This window comes from Callionymus lyra, chromosome 18 (assembly GCF_982586985.1).
Source record: "Callionymus lyra chromosome 18, fCalLyr1.hap1.1, whole genome shotgun sequence".
Lineage (NCBI taxonomy): Eukaryota > Metazoa > Chordata > Actinopteri > Syngnathiformes > Callionymidae > Callionymus > Callionymus lyra.
Genome location: NC_141835.1, coordinates 11,301,468 through 11,313,767, shown reverse-complemented (window position 1 = coordinate 11,313,767; position 12,300 = coordinate 11,301,468). Strand labels below are relative to the sequence as shown.

General features: G+C 44.7%; 1 protein-coding gene across 3 annotated transcripts; it reads left to right on the top strand.

The window, feature by feature from the left end:
• Positions 1-157: 157 nt before the first annotated feature.
• On the top strand, positions 158-12,056 carry nsd2 (nuclear receptor binding SET domain protein 2). Of its 3 annotated transcripts, XM_087779894.1 has the most exons (22): positions 158-376; positions 2,220-2,830; positions 2,938-3,094; positions 3,192-3,358; positions 4,383-4,724; positions 4,806-4,941; positions 5,049-5,146; positions 5,222-5,300; positions 5,358-5,473; positions 6,479-6,568; positions 6,654-6,780; positions 6,848-7,048; positions 7,111-7,290; positions 8,185-8,341; positions 8,402-8,604; positions 8,670-8,773; positions 8,834-9,103; positions 9,166-9,282; positions 10,040-10,181; positions 10,247-10,353; positions 10,420-10,615; positions 11,142-12,056. In XM_087779894.1, exons 2-22 carry the CDS (start codon positions 2,249-2,251, stop codon positions 11,462-11,464), a joined length of 3,894 nt encoding a protein of 1,297 aa, XP_087636020.1. In that variant the 5' UTR covers positions 158-376; positions 2,220-2,248; the 3' UTR covers positions 11,465-12,056. The 3 variants fall into 3 exon arrangements, with proteins under 3 accessions (XP_087636020.1, XP_087636018.1, XP_087636019.1); XM_087779892.1 differs by having other exon boundaries at positions 10,247-10,615; XM_087779893.1 differs by lacking the exon at positions 158-376 and adding an exon at positions 1,289-1,467 and having other exon boundaries at positions 10,247-10,615.
• The last annotated feature ends 244 nt before the right edge of the window (positions 12,057-12,300 follow it).

Genomic DNA, 12,300 nt, shown 5'->3' with positions numbered 1-12,300 from the left:
TCAAACATGGGTGACTTAATAATTGAAGTTTACTGGTATTATGATTCTAATTAAGTTGTTAAACAGCGGGGCTGCTCCAGCATGATGTCAGAGAGGACACGCTGAGGTCAGCTACCTCCTCCTGTTGCTTTTTTGAAAGGACCGGTTGGATCCTCTCTTCCGCGCTCAGCCAATCACAAGTGAGTATTTTTCGCGCTGGTCGGCCTCTGAGTTTGAGTTCCTCACGAGCGGCTCCTTCTATCTTGAATGAAATCCTTCACTTTCGGGGATGAATTCCGACATTTGTACATTTTAACCGCCGGGAGGATCTCTCTGGAACAAGGACCTTCGCCCCGGTTCTTGTCAGCGCCGCGGATGTTCCCCGGCGTCGGCGTCTGTAAGTACATTATAGCCGGGCTCGGCCATCCATTTTAGCGAGAGATGAGCCGCTGGGCTTCAATGGAAGGCTAGTTAGCATCGGCTAGCATGTAGCATTGTTGCGGCGAGCTGTCATGGCGCCTGTAAATCACACATATTTTCTAAACTAAGGGAAAACAGTCCGTTTACACGCGCCATCTTGATCCGCGTTGAGGTTTGTCGGTTTTCTTTCCTGTCACGGGTGTTGCAACAATGTTCGGTCCGCTTTAAGTTCACTACCTGCAGCTGACGGCTCTGTCTATTTGCTGGACTCCGGGAAATGGCTGACGGTGCCAGTCGTTGGGATGCGGCTGTGCTGGTGTTGGATCCAACGGATCACATTGCGAGATCAGATGATAGCCTGGTCCCACTTTCCCCATGCGCGACACTGTACTTTTAATTATTTATTTTTATAAATAAACACTGAACTTAGACATGAGCATTCATGATTTAAGATTTAAAAATAATAATAAAAGATACATTTTAATTCTTTCACGAAAAAAAAACGCGAAATTCCTGAACAATTCCACGATTAAATGAACGATTTACAATCAAAGTAATACTTTTATTATACTTTTGAATTAGAAAATCAAAAAAGAAATAAAATAATTGCTGACAATATTTATAAGACTGTCATTCTTACAGCAATATATTTGATTAACTTTACAGAGTTGATATTTATCTTAATAAAAACTATAAATCCTCAAGGTTTTGTTTCGTTTTTAAGGAAATGGTAAAGTGTTGAATATATATTTGTGTTTACTTTGTACTGTAGTTGTTTACTGACGTATTACAGTTTTTATTTATATCTTTAAACTGCCTTTGAAGCAGACGTGACTCCCGAGAAAACTTCACGTTTCATTCCCGTTTCTTCGACCCTTTTTCGCGGCGTCAGCTGCTTCCATTTCCGCGGCTTTTTCCAGCCTGTGATGCGCGTCTTCCGCGGCGGGGATTGGATGTTCCCTGCATGCGGTTTCAAGCCTCCTGCCTTCGCCCCCATCGCTCGCCAGAACTAAATGCTAACTGCTAGCTCGTCTTGTTCCCCCGGACAAGTGATTTATAACTTTACCGGTGAGATGTTTTATTTGAATCTTTCCTGCAATGTTTTTTTTTAATTTAAATCGCCTTTTCGCTTCACGATTTGAACGAGTTTGAAACTAACTTTTAATCGCGTTAAACTTGAATACACATGAATAGTGACGCAATATTATCAACTACAACTAGTGAATCTGCAGGAGTTTTTTGTGTAACAGGTGCAGTTTCCTCTGAGCGTTGTTTGCATTCCTTGCTGGAGCCATTTTGTGTTGTGTGTGTGGAGGGAAAGTGTTTGTGTGTGTGTGTGTGGAGGGGTTTAAGAAACATTTTAATTTAACAATATCAAAAACGGTGCACAAATTTGACTGACATTTAACTCCGGGGGCCACGTTTTGTACAGTTGTGAGGGGACACCCAGCAAAAAATAAAGTAGTAAAGTATTAAAGTATTAAAATTAAGCTGATATAAAACCATTTTCTTTCCAAATATTTTCAGATTTTTGCAGAATAATAAGATCGTCATAAAAGTCTTAAAAATAAAACCCAACCCCTCCTATTTGGAGACTATTAATAAAGAAATGCATCACAAAAAAGTTTAGTTTCTACTAAATCTTTGACCTAGTTATGGTCGCATAAAACAATACAATACACAAATAAAGTCCACATGTGGCTCTCACATGCACTTTACCCACATTATGATGCATAAACAAAGATGACTATTTCTATTTTTAATTTAGTTCAACACTGATGATGTTCGTTTGATCATTCCTTTAATCTTTGCTCCTGCAGCTCAGTGAGCCTGGAGGTGGTTACCTGGTATGGACGGCAAGGGGAACTCCCTGCCCGCGATGCCCGAACCAGCCAACCCGCTCGGCATGAAGCAGCCGCCGGACTCGCTCCTGAAGTGCCGCGTCGACGTGAGCAGCGACCCGTCCTCGTTGATGGACAAAGCCGCCGCCCAGCTGGCGGCGACACTGCAAGACGGCGTCCTTCAGAAGATGTCCGGCCACAACCACGAGACGCTCAAAGACCTCACCTCGCTCGTCCTGAACGGAGACCAGGATGCGATGCCCATGCTGGTCGCCCCGGAGACCCCGATCCTTAAGGTGACCACGAACGGAAACCATCAGATGAACGGTGACGAAGACGACGCGCCTGAACTAAAGGTCACGATTCCTCTGGTGGTCAGCGCGCCTCAGTTTGAGCCGTGTTGTGCCAATGGAACCAGTTTGCCGACTTATGAGGCTCTAAAGTCTGTACCTGAACAGCGGGAGGATGCAAAGAAAAGAAGGGGACGACAACTCCAACCAAAGCCTGAGCTGAGCATCAGTTCTGCCACCATTTCTATGGATTCCCTTGACGGCACACTTACTGTGAAAACCAATGGTGCCGCGGATGAGGTGTGTTTTAACTGTAACAACAGTGTAACGATGATTGATTTATGAGAGGAAATGTAGTGTCATAAAATAGTGGGCGTGTCCTAAAAAACTCTTAACTTTTTATACAGCTCGGCCTCATCCAAGAGACCCCAAAGGTCCCCCCCCTTTTGATCTGTTTTTCCGTCGGCGATGTGGTTTGGACCAAAGTGTCTGGATACCCATGGTGGCCTTGCATCGTGATGTCAGACCCGGAGCATGACAACCATATTAAACAGAAACAAAAAGGTAAACCAAAGTATTTTGATTCAGAGATGACACCTTTTGCGACAACATTTCAATGTAAAAATTGACGCATTGAAATCTGTTGTTGTGTCTTTTGTAGCTACTACAAGCAGGTCCGGTCTACTTTACCACGTCCAGTATTTCGGTGACGCGCCTGAGAGAGGCTACGTCTTCGAGAAGAACATTGTGGCCTTTACTGACGAGAGCCAGTACGAGCAGCTGAGCTTGCTCAACAAGCGTTCTGTGAACCACGCCGTCCACAAGAAGGTACATTTATCATGATACTGAGGCTTGTCATCATCTTCACATGCTTATTTTGTATTAATACATATTGTTTTTTTATTCAAATAGAATCATGACTTATTTAACTACATTACTTTTACATAAGGGGTGTCAAGTTGCATCAAGTTAGGGGCCACGTAGTTTAAACAGAATGTCCTGTCAGACTCTATTCGTACTATAAATGTTACATGTTACAACGGCCTCTCTTTAAAAAAAACATCAAAATATTTTGCCCGAGGCTGGAAAATGGAAAAAGATGAAGTGATTATTTCGCCACTGACTCGAGACAAAACCACTCGTCAAACTGCATAGCAACACAGGTCCTGAAAGGAACATGTATGGTTGGTTAACTGGTTTAGCGTAAAACTAGAATTCAATAGGGACACTTAAGGCTTGGGATGGTATCGTACCGTAAAGCATTCGTTACTGGACAACACTGAAAGAAAAATATTTTTTTAATTACCGTTCTATTAAATATTAATGTTTGAAAAGTGTTTTGTTATGAAAAAATATCATTTTTCTGTGCTGTAATATCAGCCTCAAGTTAATACACGTGTTTAATATACTCAAACCATAATTGAGTAAACGTGTGAAAATGGGTGAAACAAGTTCTATTTTAAATCCTATTGATTTAAAGGTCTGTGGATTCAATGCCAACATTAAACTGATCCTCAGTTTAATCCTCTGACCAGCAGGATACATTATAAAACACTTTAAAATGTTTTGGCAATTTGCTGTGTTAAATAGTTATCAATAAAAAAATGTCATAAAGAAGCAGAAGTTGTAGTGTCTCATCTCTTCTTTGTAATGAGCTTGAGGAAAGCAACTTGTTTATCTTTTTAAAAGAGTTTAAACTTCCTCTCCAGTCACCAAACATTAAATCAACCTGTGGACTTGTGATGTTTGTGTTGCTCTTGTTAACCTCACACAGCTGAGACAGTGGCCACATTGTTGAGTCTTTGCAAGATTGTGTCTAAAACTGGATGTTTTTTCTCCCTCCCGCGTTCAGACGGTGCCGTCTGTGCCTCGAAAACTCCAGGCTCAGTGGAGCATCGGGATCGTCCAGGCGAAGGAAGCGGTCGGCATGTCAGTGGAGGAACGCGTGGCACACTTCAAGTTTCTCTACGACGACGACGGCCCTCATCTCAACCCTCGCATCCAGGAAAAGCTCATGCTCGGGAAAATCGGTGAAACAAACCCTCAGGCAGAGTCGAGGATAAGCCCGGAGATTTCGACACACGCGTCAGGATCCTTAAGTGAAACCCAAGACAGCACTTCAACCGTCACGACCTCCTCCGTCACCAAACTGCTAAACAAACCCGCACGAAAAAGGGCGAAAGCCTCCGTCAAGGTAAAAGTTTATTTTTAAAGACGAGCAATGAAACCATGTGAATGAAGCTAAAATTCGCTAAATACATTTTTTGTTTTGTAGGATCCTGACGCGTCGGATTTGTTGAGTAAATCAGTTCCTGCAAAGAAAAAGACCCAATCCAAAAAGGCAGAACCAGCGACAAAGTCAATTAAAAGGAACAAAACTGCTGCAGAGACTTCAGAATCCACAGCCAAAGGTAACTTTTCCAGATACTTTCTTGTTTTATCAATGTTTCCATAGTAACAGACTTTATTTTTACGTGATTATTTTGTGTTATTGATGTACCTATTTTGAAACATCTAGTAAAAAGGGAGCGTAAGAAAAGCGTCAAAAAGTCCCCAACTGGCTCCGTAGACCCAGAGGATCAGCCGGCCAAAAAAAGGAAAGCGAGTAAAAATCAGGTTTGTTTCCGCTGCTATCACAATACAAGTGTTATCAGACACGAGGAAGTCGTCTAAATACTTGACCTCTAACAGAGCACCACTGTCGAGGGAACGGAAAAAAAGCAGAGGAGGCGGAAAAGCCCAAACGTGACAAAGAAGGAGCTTTTGACTGGTAAGAGTTTGGTTTCACGAGAGAGTCGGGTCACAGGACTAAAAACATGAATCACAGATGTTAAAGATGGAGAGAAGCCAAAGCTTCACAGAAAGAGGAAGCTGGACGGAGAGAGTCGGGTCACGACATCAAAGGCGAAGAAACAACGGGTGTCGCCTTGTCTGGAGACTGAAGTGAGTCAGAGGGAAAGATGCTCGTTTGATCGTTTGAGTCATCGTTTAAGTTAATCAACTTGTATTTTAACAACCAGTCGAACAGTTCAATGATGTCAAAATGAGCTTCAAGCTCTGTGTGGGATGCAGCACAGCGAGACCATCCACTTATTCTATTTTGAATTTAGTAACCACAACTCTTCCTTAGATCCATCCCACGCGTAATGAGAAAGAATAAAGCTTTTTGGTGCATATGTGAGGCAGAGTCTTTAACTCGAGTTTCAATTATGTGTGTCTGAAATCGGTTTACATCTTGGCATTCATCATGTTAGTATGCTTCATGTAAGCATGCTACATACATGCATTATGTTACCATATGTCTTGTAAGCATGCTTCATACATGTGTCATGTTAGCATGTTTTATACATGCGTCATGTTAGCATGCTTCGTACATGCATCGTGTTAGCATGCATCATGGTAGCTTGGTCGTGGTAGCATGCGTCGTGGTAGCTTGCATCATTTTAGCATGCTTCTTGCATGCATCATGGTGACATGCGTCATGGTAGCTTGGTCGTGTTAGCATGCGTCGTGGTGACATGCATCGTGTTAGCATGCATCATGGTAGCTTGGTCGTGTTAGCATGCGTCGTGGTAGCTTGCATCATTTTAGCATGCTTCTTACATGCATCATGGTGACATGCGTCATGGTAGCTTAGTCGTGTTAGCATGCGTCGTGGTGACATGCATCGTGTTAGCATGCATCATGGTAGCTTGCATCATTCATCATAATAGCCTAAGTGTTTGCATGGTTCATGCATGGTTCATGTTAACATATTGCATGCTAGTATGCAATATGTTAGCATGTCAACTTACCATACAATTCTCTTCAAAATAAGTCCAACATCATCAAGTGAATATGCCGGTATAGTTTAGTGCGTATATTAAATTCTCTATTTGGAGAAAACCCAACTTAAAAATCAAGTCATCACTTGTATTCAAACTGTTGACCAACTCCTCTCTGCTGCAGGGATCTGGGAGTGAAGGTCGTCCCGATTCTCCGAGTGACAGTTTGGACGGGATCAAGAAAGGGGAACGGAAGAAGGAATGTGTGTGTCAGGTAAGCTAGCTCGACACACTCGAGTCATCCTTCATGATTGACTTCTGAAGATGGATTTAGTTAAAAAAGGAAAGTTTTGTTGCAGGTGTGTGAACAGCCCGGTGATGACCTGCTGGCCTGTGAAGGCCAGTGTCTTGGAATGTTTCATCTCAGCTGTTTGGGTTTGTCCTTCAAGCCGGAGGAGAAGCTGCTGTGCGGGCAGTGCAGCACGGGTGAGTTGACGTGTAGCGAGCGACTCGTCCGATCTATCCTGACCACGTCACTGTTTCTTCCTCGCAGGCGTCCACGTCTGCTTCACCTGTAAGCGATCCGACGGCGAGGTGCGACGTTGCCACGTGGCTCACTGCGGGAAATTCTACCACGAGAGCTGCGTGGGCCTCAGTCCGCTCACTGTGTTCGACAACAAGGGCTTCCGCTGTCCACTGCACACCTGCCTGAGCTGCCACTTCAGCGCGCATGCCAAGCACAAGTCCAACAAGGGTGAGGACGCCCCCGGAATCTCAAGTTGGGAACGCAGCTTCAAGTGTGCTCTTGTGTTGCAGGGAAGCTGATGCGTTGTCTGCGCTGCCCTGTGGCGTTCCACGTCGGCGACCTGTGCGCGGCGGCGGGCAGTGAGCTGATCACGAACAGCGCCATCATCTGCACGAATCACTTCCACGCCAAAAAGGGCTACAGCCACCACAGCCACGTCAACGTCAGCTGGTGCTTCGTCTGCTCCAAAGGTTCGCTCCACTAGCTGTCACTATCACCATGTTAGCCTGCTTCAAGTTAGCATGCTTTATCGTAACATGTTTTGTGTTGGCAAACTTAATGTTAGCTTGAATCTTGTTAGCATCAAGCTTGCTACCAGAAAACATGTCGGCATGTTAGCATGGTTTGTGTTAGCATGCATCATGTCAGCGTAAATCTTGTCGAATTGCTTCATTTTAGTATGGTTAGGGTCGTCATAATTAGTGTTAGCATGCTGCATGTCAGGTTGCTTCATGTTAGAATGTTTTTTGTTATCATGCTTCAAGTAAGCATGGTTTATTTGAACAAGTTTTGTGTTAGCAAACGTAATGTTAGCATGAATGTTGTTAGCATCAAGCTTTCTACCATAAAACATTATTATGCTTCATGTTCGCATACATGTTGTTAGCATGGTTTGTGTTAGCATGCTTCATGTCAGCATAAATCTTGTTAGCATGCATCATGTCGAGTTGCTTCAGGTTTGCATGGTTTGTGTTAGCATGGTTCATGTTAGCCTGCTTTGGGTCGCCATAATTAATGTTAGCATGCTGCATGTCGAGTTGCTTCATGTTAGCGTGCTTCATGTTGGAATGGTTTTTGTTAGCATACTTTGGGTCGTCATAATTAATAATAACATGCTTCATGTTTGCAAGTTTCTCGTTTTAATGGGTTTATGTTAGCATGCTCTGGGTCGGCACGTTCATGTTAGCAAGTTTCAAGTTAGCATCTTGGCTTCGCTAAATGTTCATAGATAAATATACTTTTGAATATTCGTTTAATTCAAACAAAATATACCCTCTGACATTTTAAAAATGTTAAGATATGTGTTTTGGTTCCGTACAATTGTCTTCTGTTTTCGCGTCACTTAAAAACGTCTCTCTCACCAGGGGGGCAGCTTCTCTGCTGCGAGTCGTGTCCGGCTGCGTTTCACCCCGACTGCCTGAACATCGCCATGCCCGACGGGAGCTGGTTCTGCAACGACTGCCGAGCCGGGAAGAAACCCAAATACAGGGACATCATCTGGGTCAAGCTGGGCAAGTACAGGTGAGAAACACGGGCGACTCCCGGACTCGACCTCATGAGTGATCAACGTTGAATTCTCAGGTGGTGGCCGGCTGAGATCCATCACCCCAGAACCATCCCCACCAACATCCAGCATCTCCGACATGAAATCGGCGAGTTCCCGGTCTTCTTCTTCGGCTCCAAAGATTACTTCTGGACCCACCAGGGCCGGGTGTTTCCCTATATGGAGGGAGACCGGGGCAGCAAGTACCAGAGGTCTGGGATCGGTAAAGTCTTCAAGAACGGTAAGGAGTGTTTTTTCTCCGGGATCTTCTGTGGACATGCAACGTTAACGCTGACGCATCTTCAGCCCTGTTGGAGGCGGAAACGCGATTCAACGAGGTCAAGATGAAGCGAGAAGCCAAGGAAGCGCAAGAGAACAACAAGAAACCTCCACCGTACAAGTTCATCAAGGTGACGACTCACAAGAACTCCCTCTGGTGACTCCCAGTGGCTCTAACCCTCCGCCCGCAGGTCAACAAACCAGTGGGAAGGGTCCAGGTCTACACGGCCGACGTCTCGGAGATTCCCAAGTGCAACTGCAAACCCTCGGACGAGCGGCCGTGCGGGTTCGAGTCCGAGTGCTTGAACCGCATGCTGCTGTACGAGTGTCACCCGCAAGTGTGTCCCAGCGGGGAACGCTGCTGCAACCAGGACTTCACCAAACGCCTGTACCCGGAGACCAAGATCATCAGGACTCCCGGGAAGGGCTGGGGTCTGATCTCTCTGCGGGACATCAAGAAGGTGAGGCGCCAAACCTCCGTGTCCAGTAAAAGGTGTTGACGTGTTGCGTCGCTCGCTAACAGGGCGAGTTCGTGAACGAGTACATTGGCGAGCTGATCGACGAGGACGAGTGCAGAGCCAGGATCAAATACGCCCACGAGAACAACATCACCGACTTCTACATGCTCACCATCGACAAGGTTGGTTCTTCTCGACTCCTGCTGCCGCTCTGAGTGTCACGGCGCGCCGATTCACCGGTGTCGCCATTTCCACTCGGAGCCACATCAAAGTATTGCATTGGGAATGTTGCACCCAAGACCAGTGCGATGTTACAGTCGTCAATACTACAATCTAGACCAAGATAAGACTCACAAGATTCAACGCCGGTTTCATGATGCAGTGTAATGATTTCCTTGGTGTTCTCGGTTCAAATATGACGTGAGGTTTCGCTGAAAAGTGTCATTAAGTGGCCACTGAAAATGATGACACTGTATCATGAAACCGCTGATAGGGTTTCATGATACAGTCATGATTTCCATGGTGTTCCCAGTTTAAATAATACAGTCGTTGAATTGGAGTAGAGAGTGCCATGTAGGGGCATTTGAAAGTTGTGAAACTGTATCACGAAACAGCTGAAGTTTCATGATACAGTGTCGGGATTAATGGTACACTCGGTTTAAATATTGTGTATGGTTTCAATGAATTTGAGCAGATACTTCCATCTAGTGGTGGACTCTGTATCATGAAACAGCTGATGAGTTTCATGATACAGTAAGGATCTCGATTAAAAATGTGACATGAGGTTTCATGATTTTATGGCAGTCCCAGTTTAAATATGACGTGAGATTCTATTGAATTGGATCACAGTGCGTCATTTAGTGGTCTTTGGGTTCATGAGGCTTCATGATACAGGATCATAATTTTCAGAGTTTTTAACCACCCTTTCGGTATCTTAAGGATCGAATAATCGACGCCGGTCCGAAAGGGAACTTCTGCCGCTTCATGAACCACAGCTGTCAGCCCAACTGTGAGACGCAGAAGTGGACAGTGAACGGAGACACGCGGGTCGGCCTGTTTGCCGTGTGCGACATCCCAGAAGGTGACGACCCCCCGAGAGACTCTTCATTACGACAGCGGCGTCACGTTGTCTCTCTTCCACTTCAGGCACAGAGCTGACCTTCAACTACAACCTGGACTGCCTCGGCAACGAGAAGACGGTCTGTCGCTGCGGGGCTCCCAACTGCAGCGGCTTCCTGGGGGATCGACCGAAGGTCGGTTCAGGTCAAAGTCTGCGATGTAGACGAGCTTCTGGTGTCCTCAAACTTTCTCGTCTCCAGAACGCGAGCGGTCAAGCGGCCGAGCCCAAAGGGAAACGAGGCAAGCGGAAGCTGAAGAGGCGGCGAGCCGAAGGGAAGAAGTCGGACGACGAATGTTTCCGCTGCAGCGACGGAGGTCAGCTGGTCATCTGCGGCAAGAAGACGTGCACCAAAGCGTATCACCTGACCTGCCTCAACCTGTCCAAGAGGCCCTTCGGTAAGAGGCTTTTTATGAACAATTGTTAAAAGATACAACATGATTTTAATAATACCCGTGTTTACAAGTGTTCGTTGTACTTATACACAGTTTAAAATGTTTGTAAATTACAAAATGAATATAGAGCGGTAATTCTACGAGAACTTGTGTAGTGACACTGGGAGTTTTGGCGAGGTTTTTTTCAATGTGAAGTGCATACAATTGGTTCAAGCTCAGTTAGTAAAACCAGAGTTTATAAGTAAGGCGTTATCGATTTTTGAGAAACCTAAGGACTTTAAGTGCGTCTAAGAGTCGGCTACATTTCAGAATAGAATTTTCCATATTTGTCTATTATGTTGGCTTTAATTTAGTGTTTGAATTGTTTCTAAAAGAATAAATGTGATAACTACTGGAAGGGCTTTGCTGTAATGGGATTAGGTGTTCAAATAATATAGAACTGCGTGTAACCGGTTACATGACGGTGATGTGTAAAGAAAATTGTACATGTTGACACTCCTCGTTTGAAGCATCGACACCTTCTGTGCAGGACCCTGGTACTGTCCGTGGCATCACTGCGACGTCTGCGGGAAGAACTCCGTGGCCTTCTGCCAACTGTGCCCCAACTCCTTCTGCAAGATCCACCAAGAGGGGGCGCTGCATCCCTGGAAAGCGACTGGACAGTTGTGCTGCCAAGAGCACGAGGAGACCGAGGGGGCGGAGGCGCAGAATCAACCGGTCGCCGCCGCCGCCGTTGCTGTCGTCGTCGCCTCAAAGGCGGCGAGCGTACCCCGCAGCCGAGCTCCGAAAGCCTCCAAGAAGCCGACGGAGCCCAAAAGTAAGAACTCCAAGAGGAAGACGGCAGAAGCGTGAAGTGACTGTTGACCCTTGTGAGGGTCACAAAACCAAATGACACCTCCTTTAAAACAAATCTCAAGCGGAAACACTGCACACCTCTGATCTCAGTGCCAACTTGTTCACGTTCAGGATATTTTATTTGTCGTCGACTGAATTCAACAGTGACGGAAAAACTTAAATTATAAATCCCGTCGATGTTTTATTCCATAAACGTCAGATTTTTTTTTTGTCTATCTTAACCGGCAGCTCAAGTTTGAGATCTTTTTACTTTTAAGATGAGAATCTCAGTGGAACGGCAAGTCCTGAGAATATATTTTCGTTTAACGTTTATCCTAACCTTTGACCTTTTGTTGAGCGAATGTAGTTATTTTTTAAAGCACTGTTGTATCCTGTAGAGCCGGCAGGGTTTAGCTTCACCTTGTTAACTACTGTCCTAGTAAACCAGACTAATATGTACATAATGTATAAGTGCTCATAGTGATGCATCTATTGTAAATAAACAATTTCTCAGTGCTTTTCTTTTTTTCTTTATAAATGCAGTGCTGACACACTTTTGCTGCAAGATTTCATGTCTGGTGAATCGTGCAATAAAAAGTGCTCAAACTTGTGTCGAGAGTCAAGTGGTTGTTGGTATTTTTCTACAAATAAAAGACGATGGAAATCTTCAAGTTTCTAATTCTCTGGCTATAACAAAACGAAGAAATAATTACAGGAAGAAAAAAAATATTCCAAAGCAGAAAATAAGCTTTCAGATGATTTGTTAGTTCAATTAATCTTGATATGAACACTCTTGAAGTTTCTAGTGAATACAAATAAAACAAATCGACAAACGTTTTTTTAGTTTTAGACTT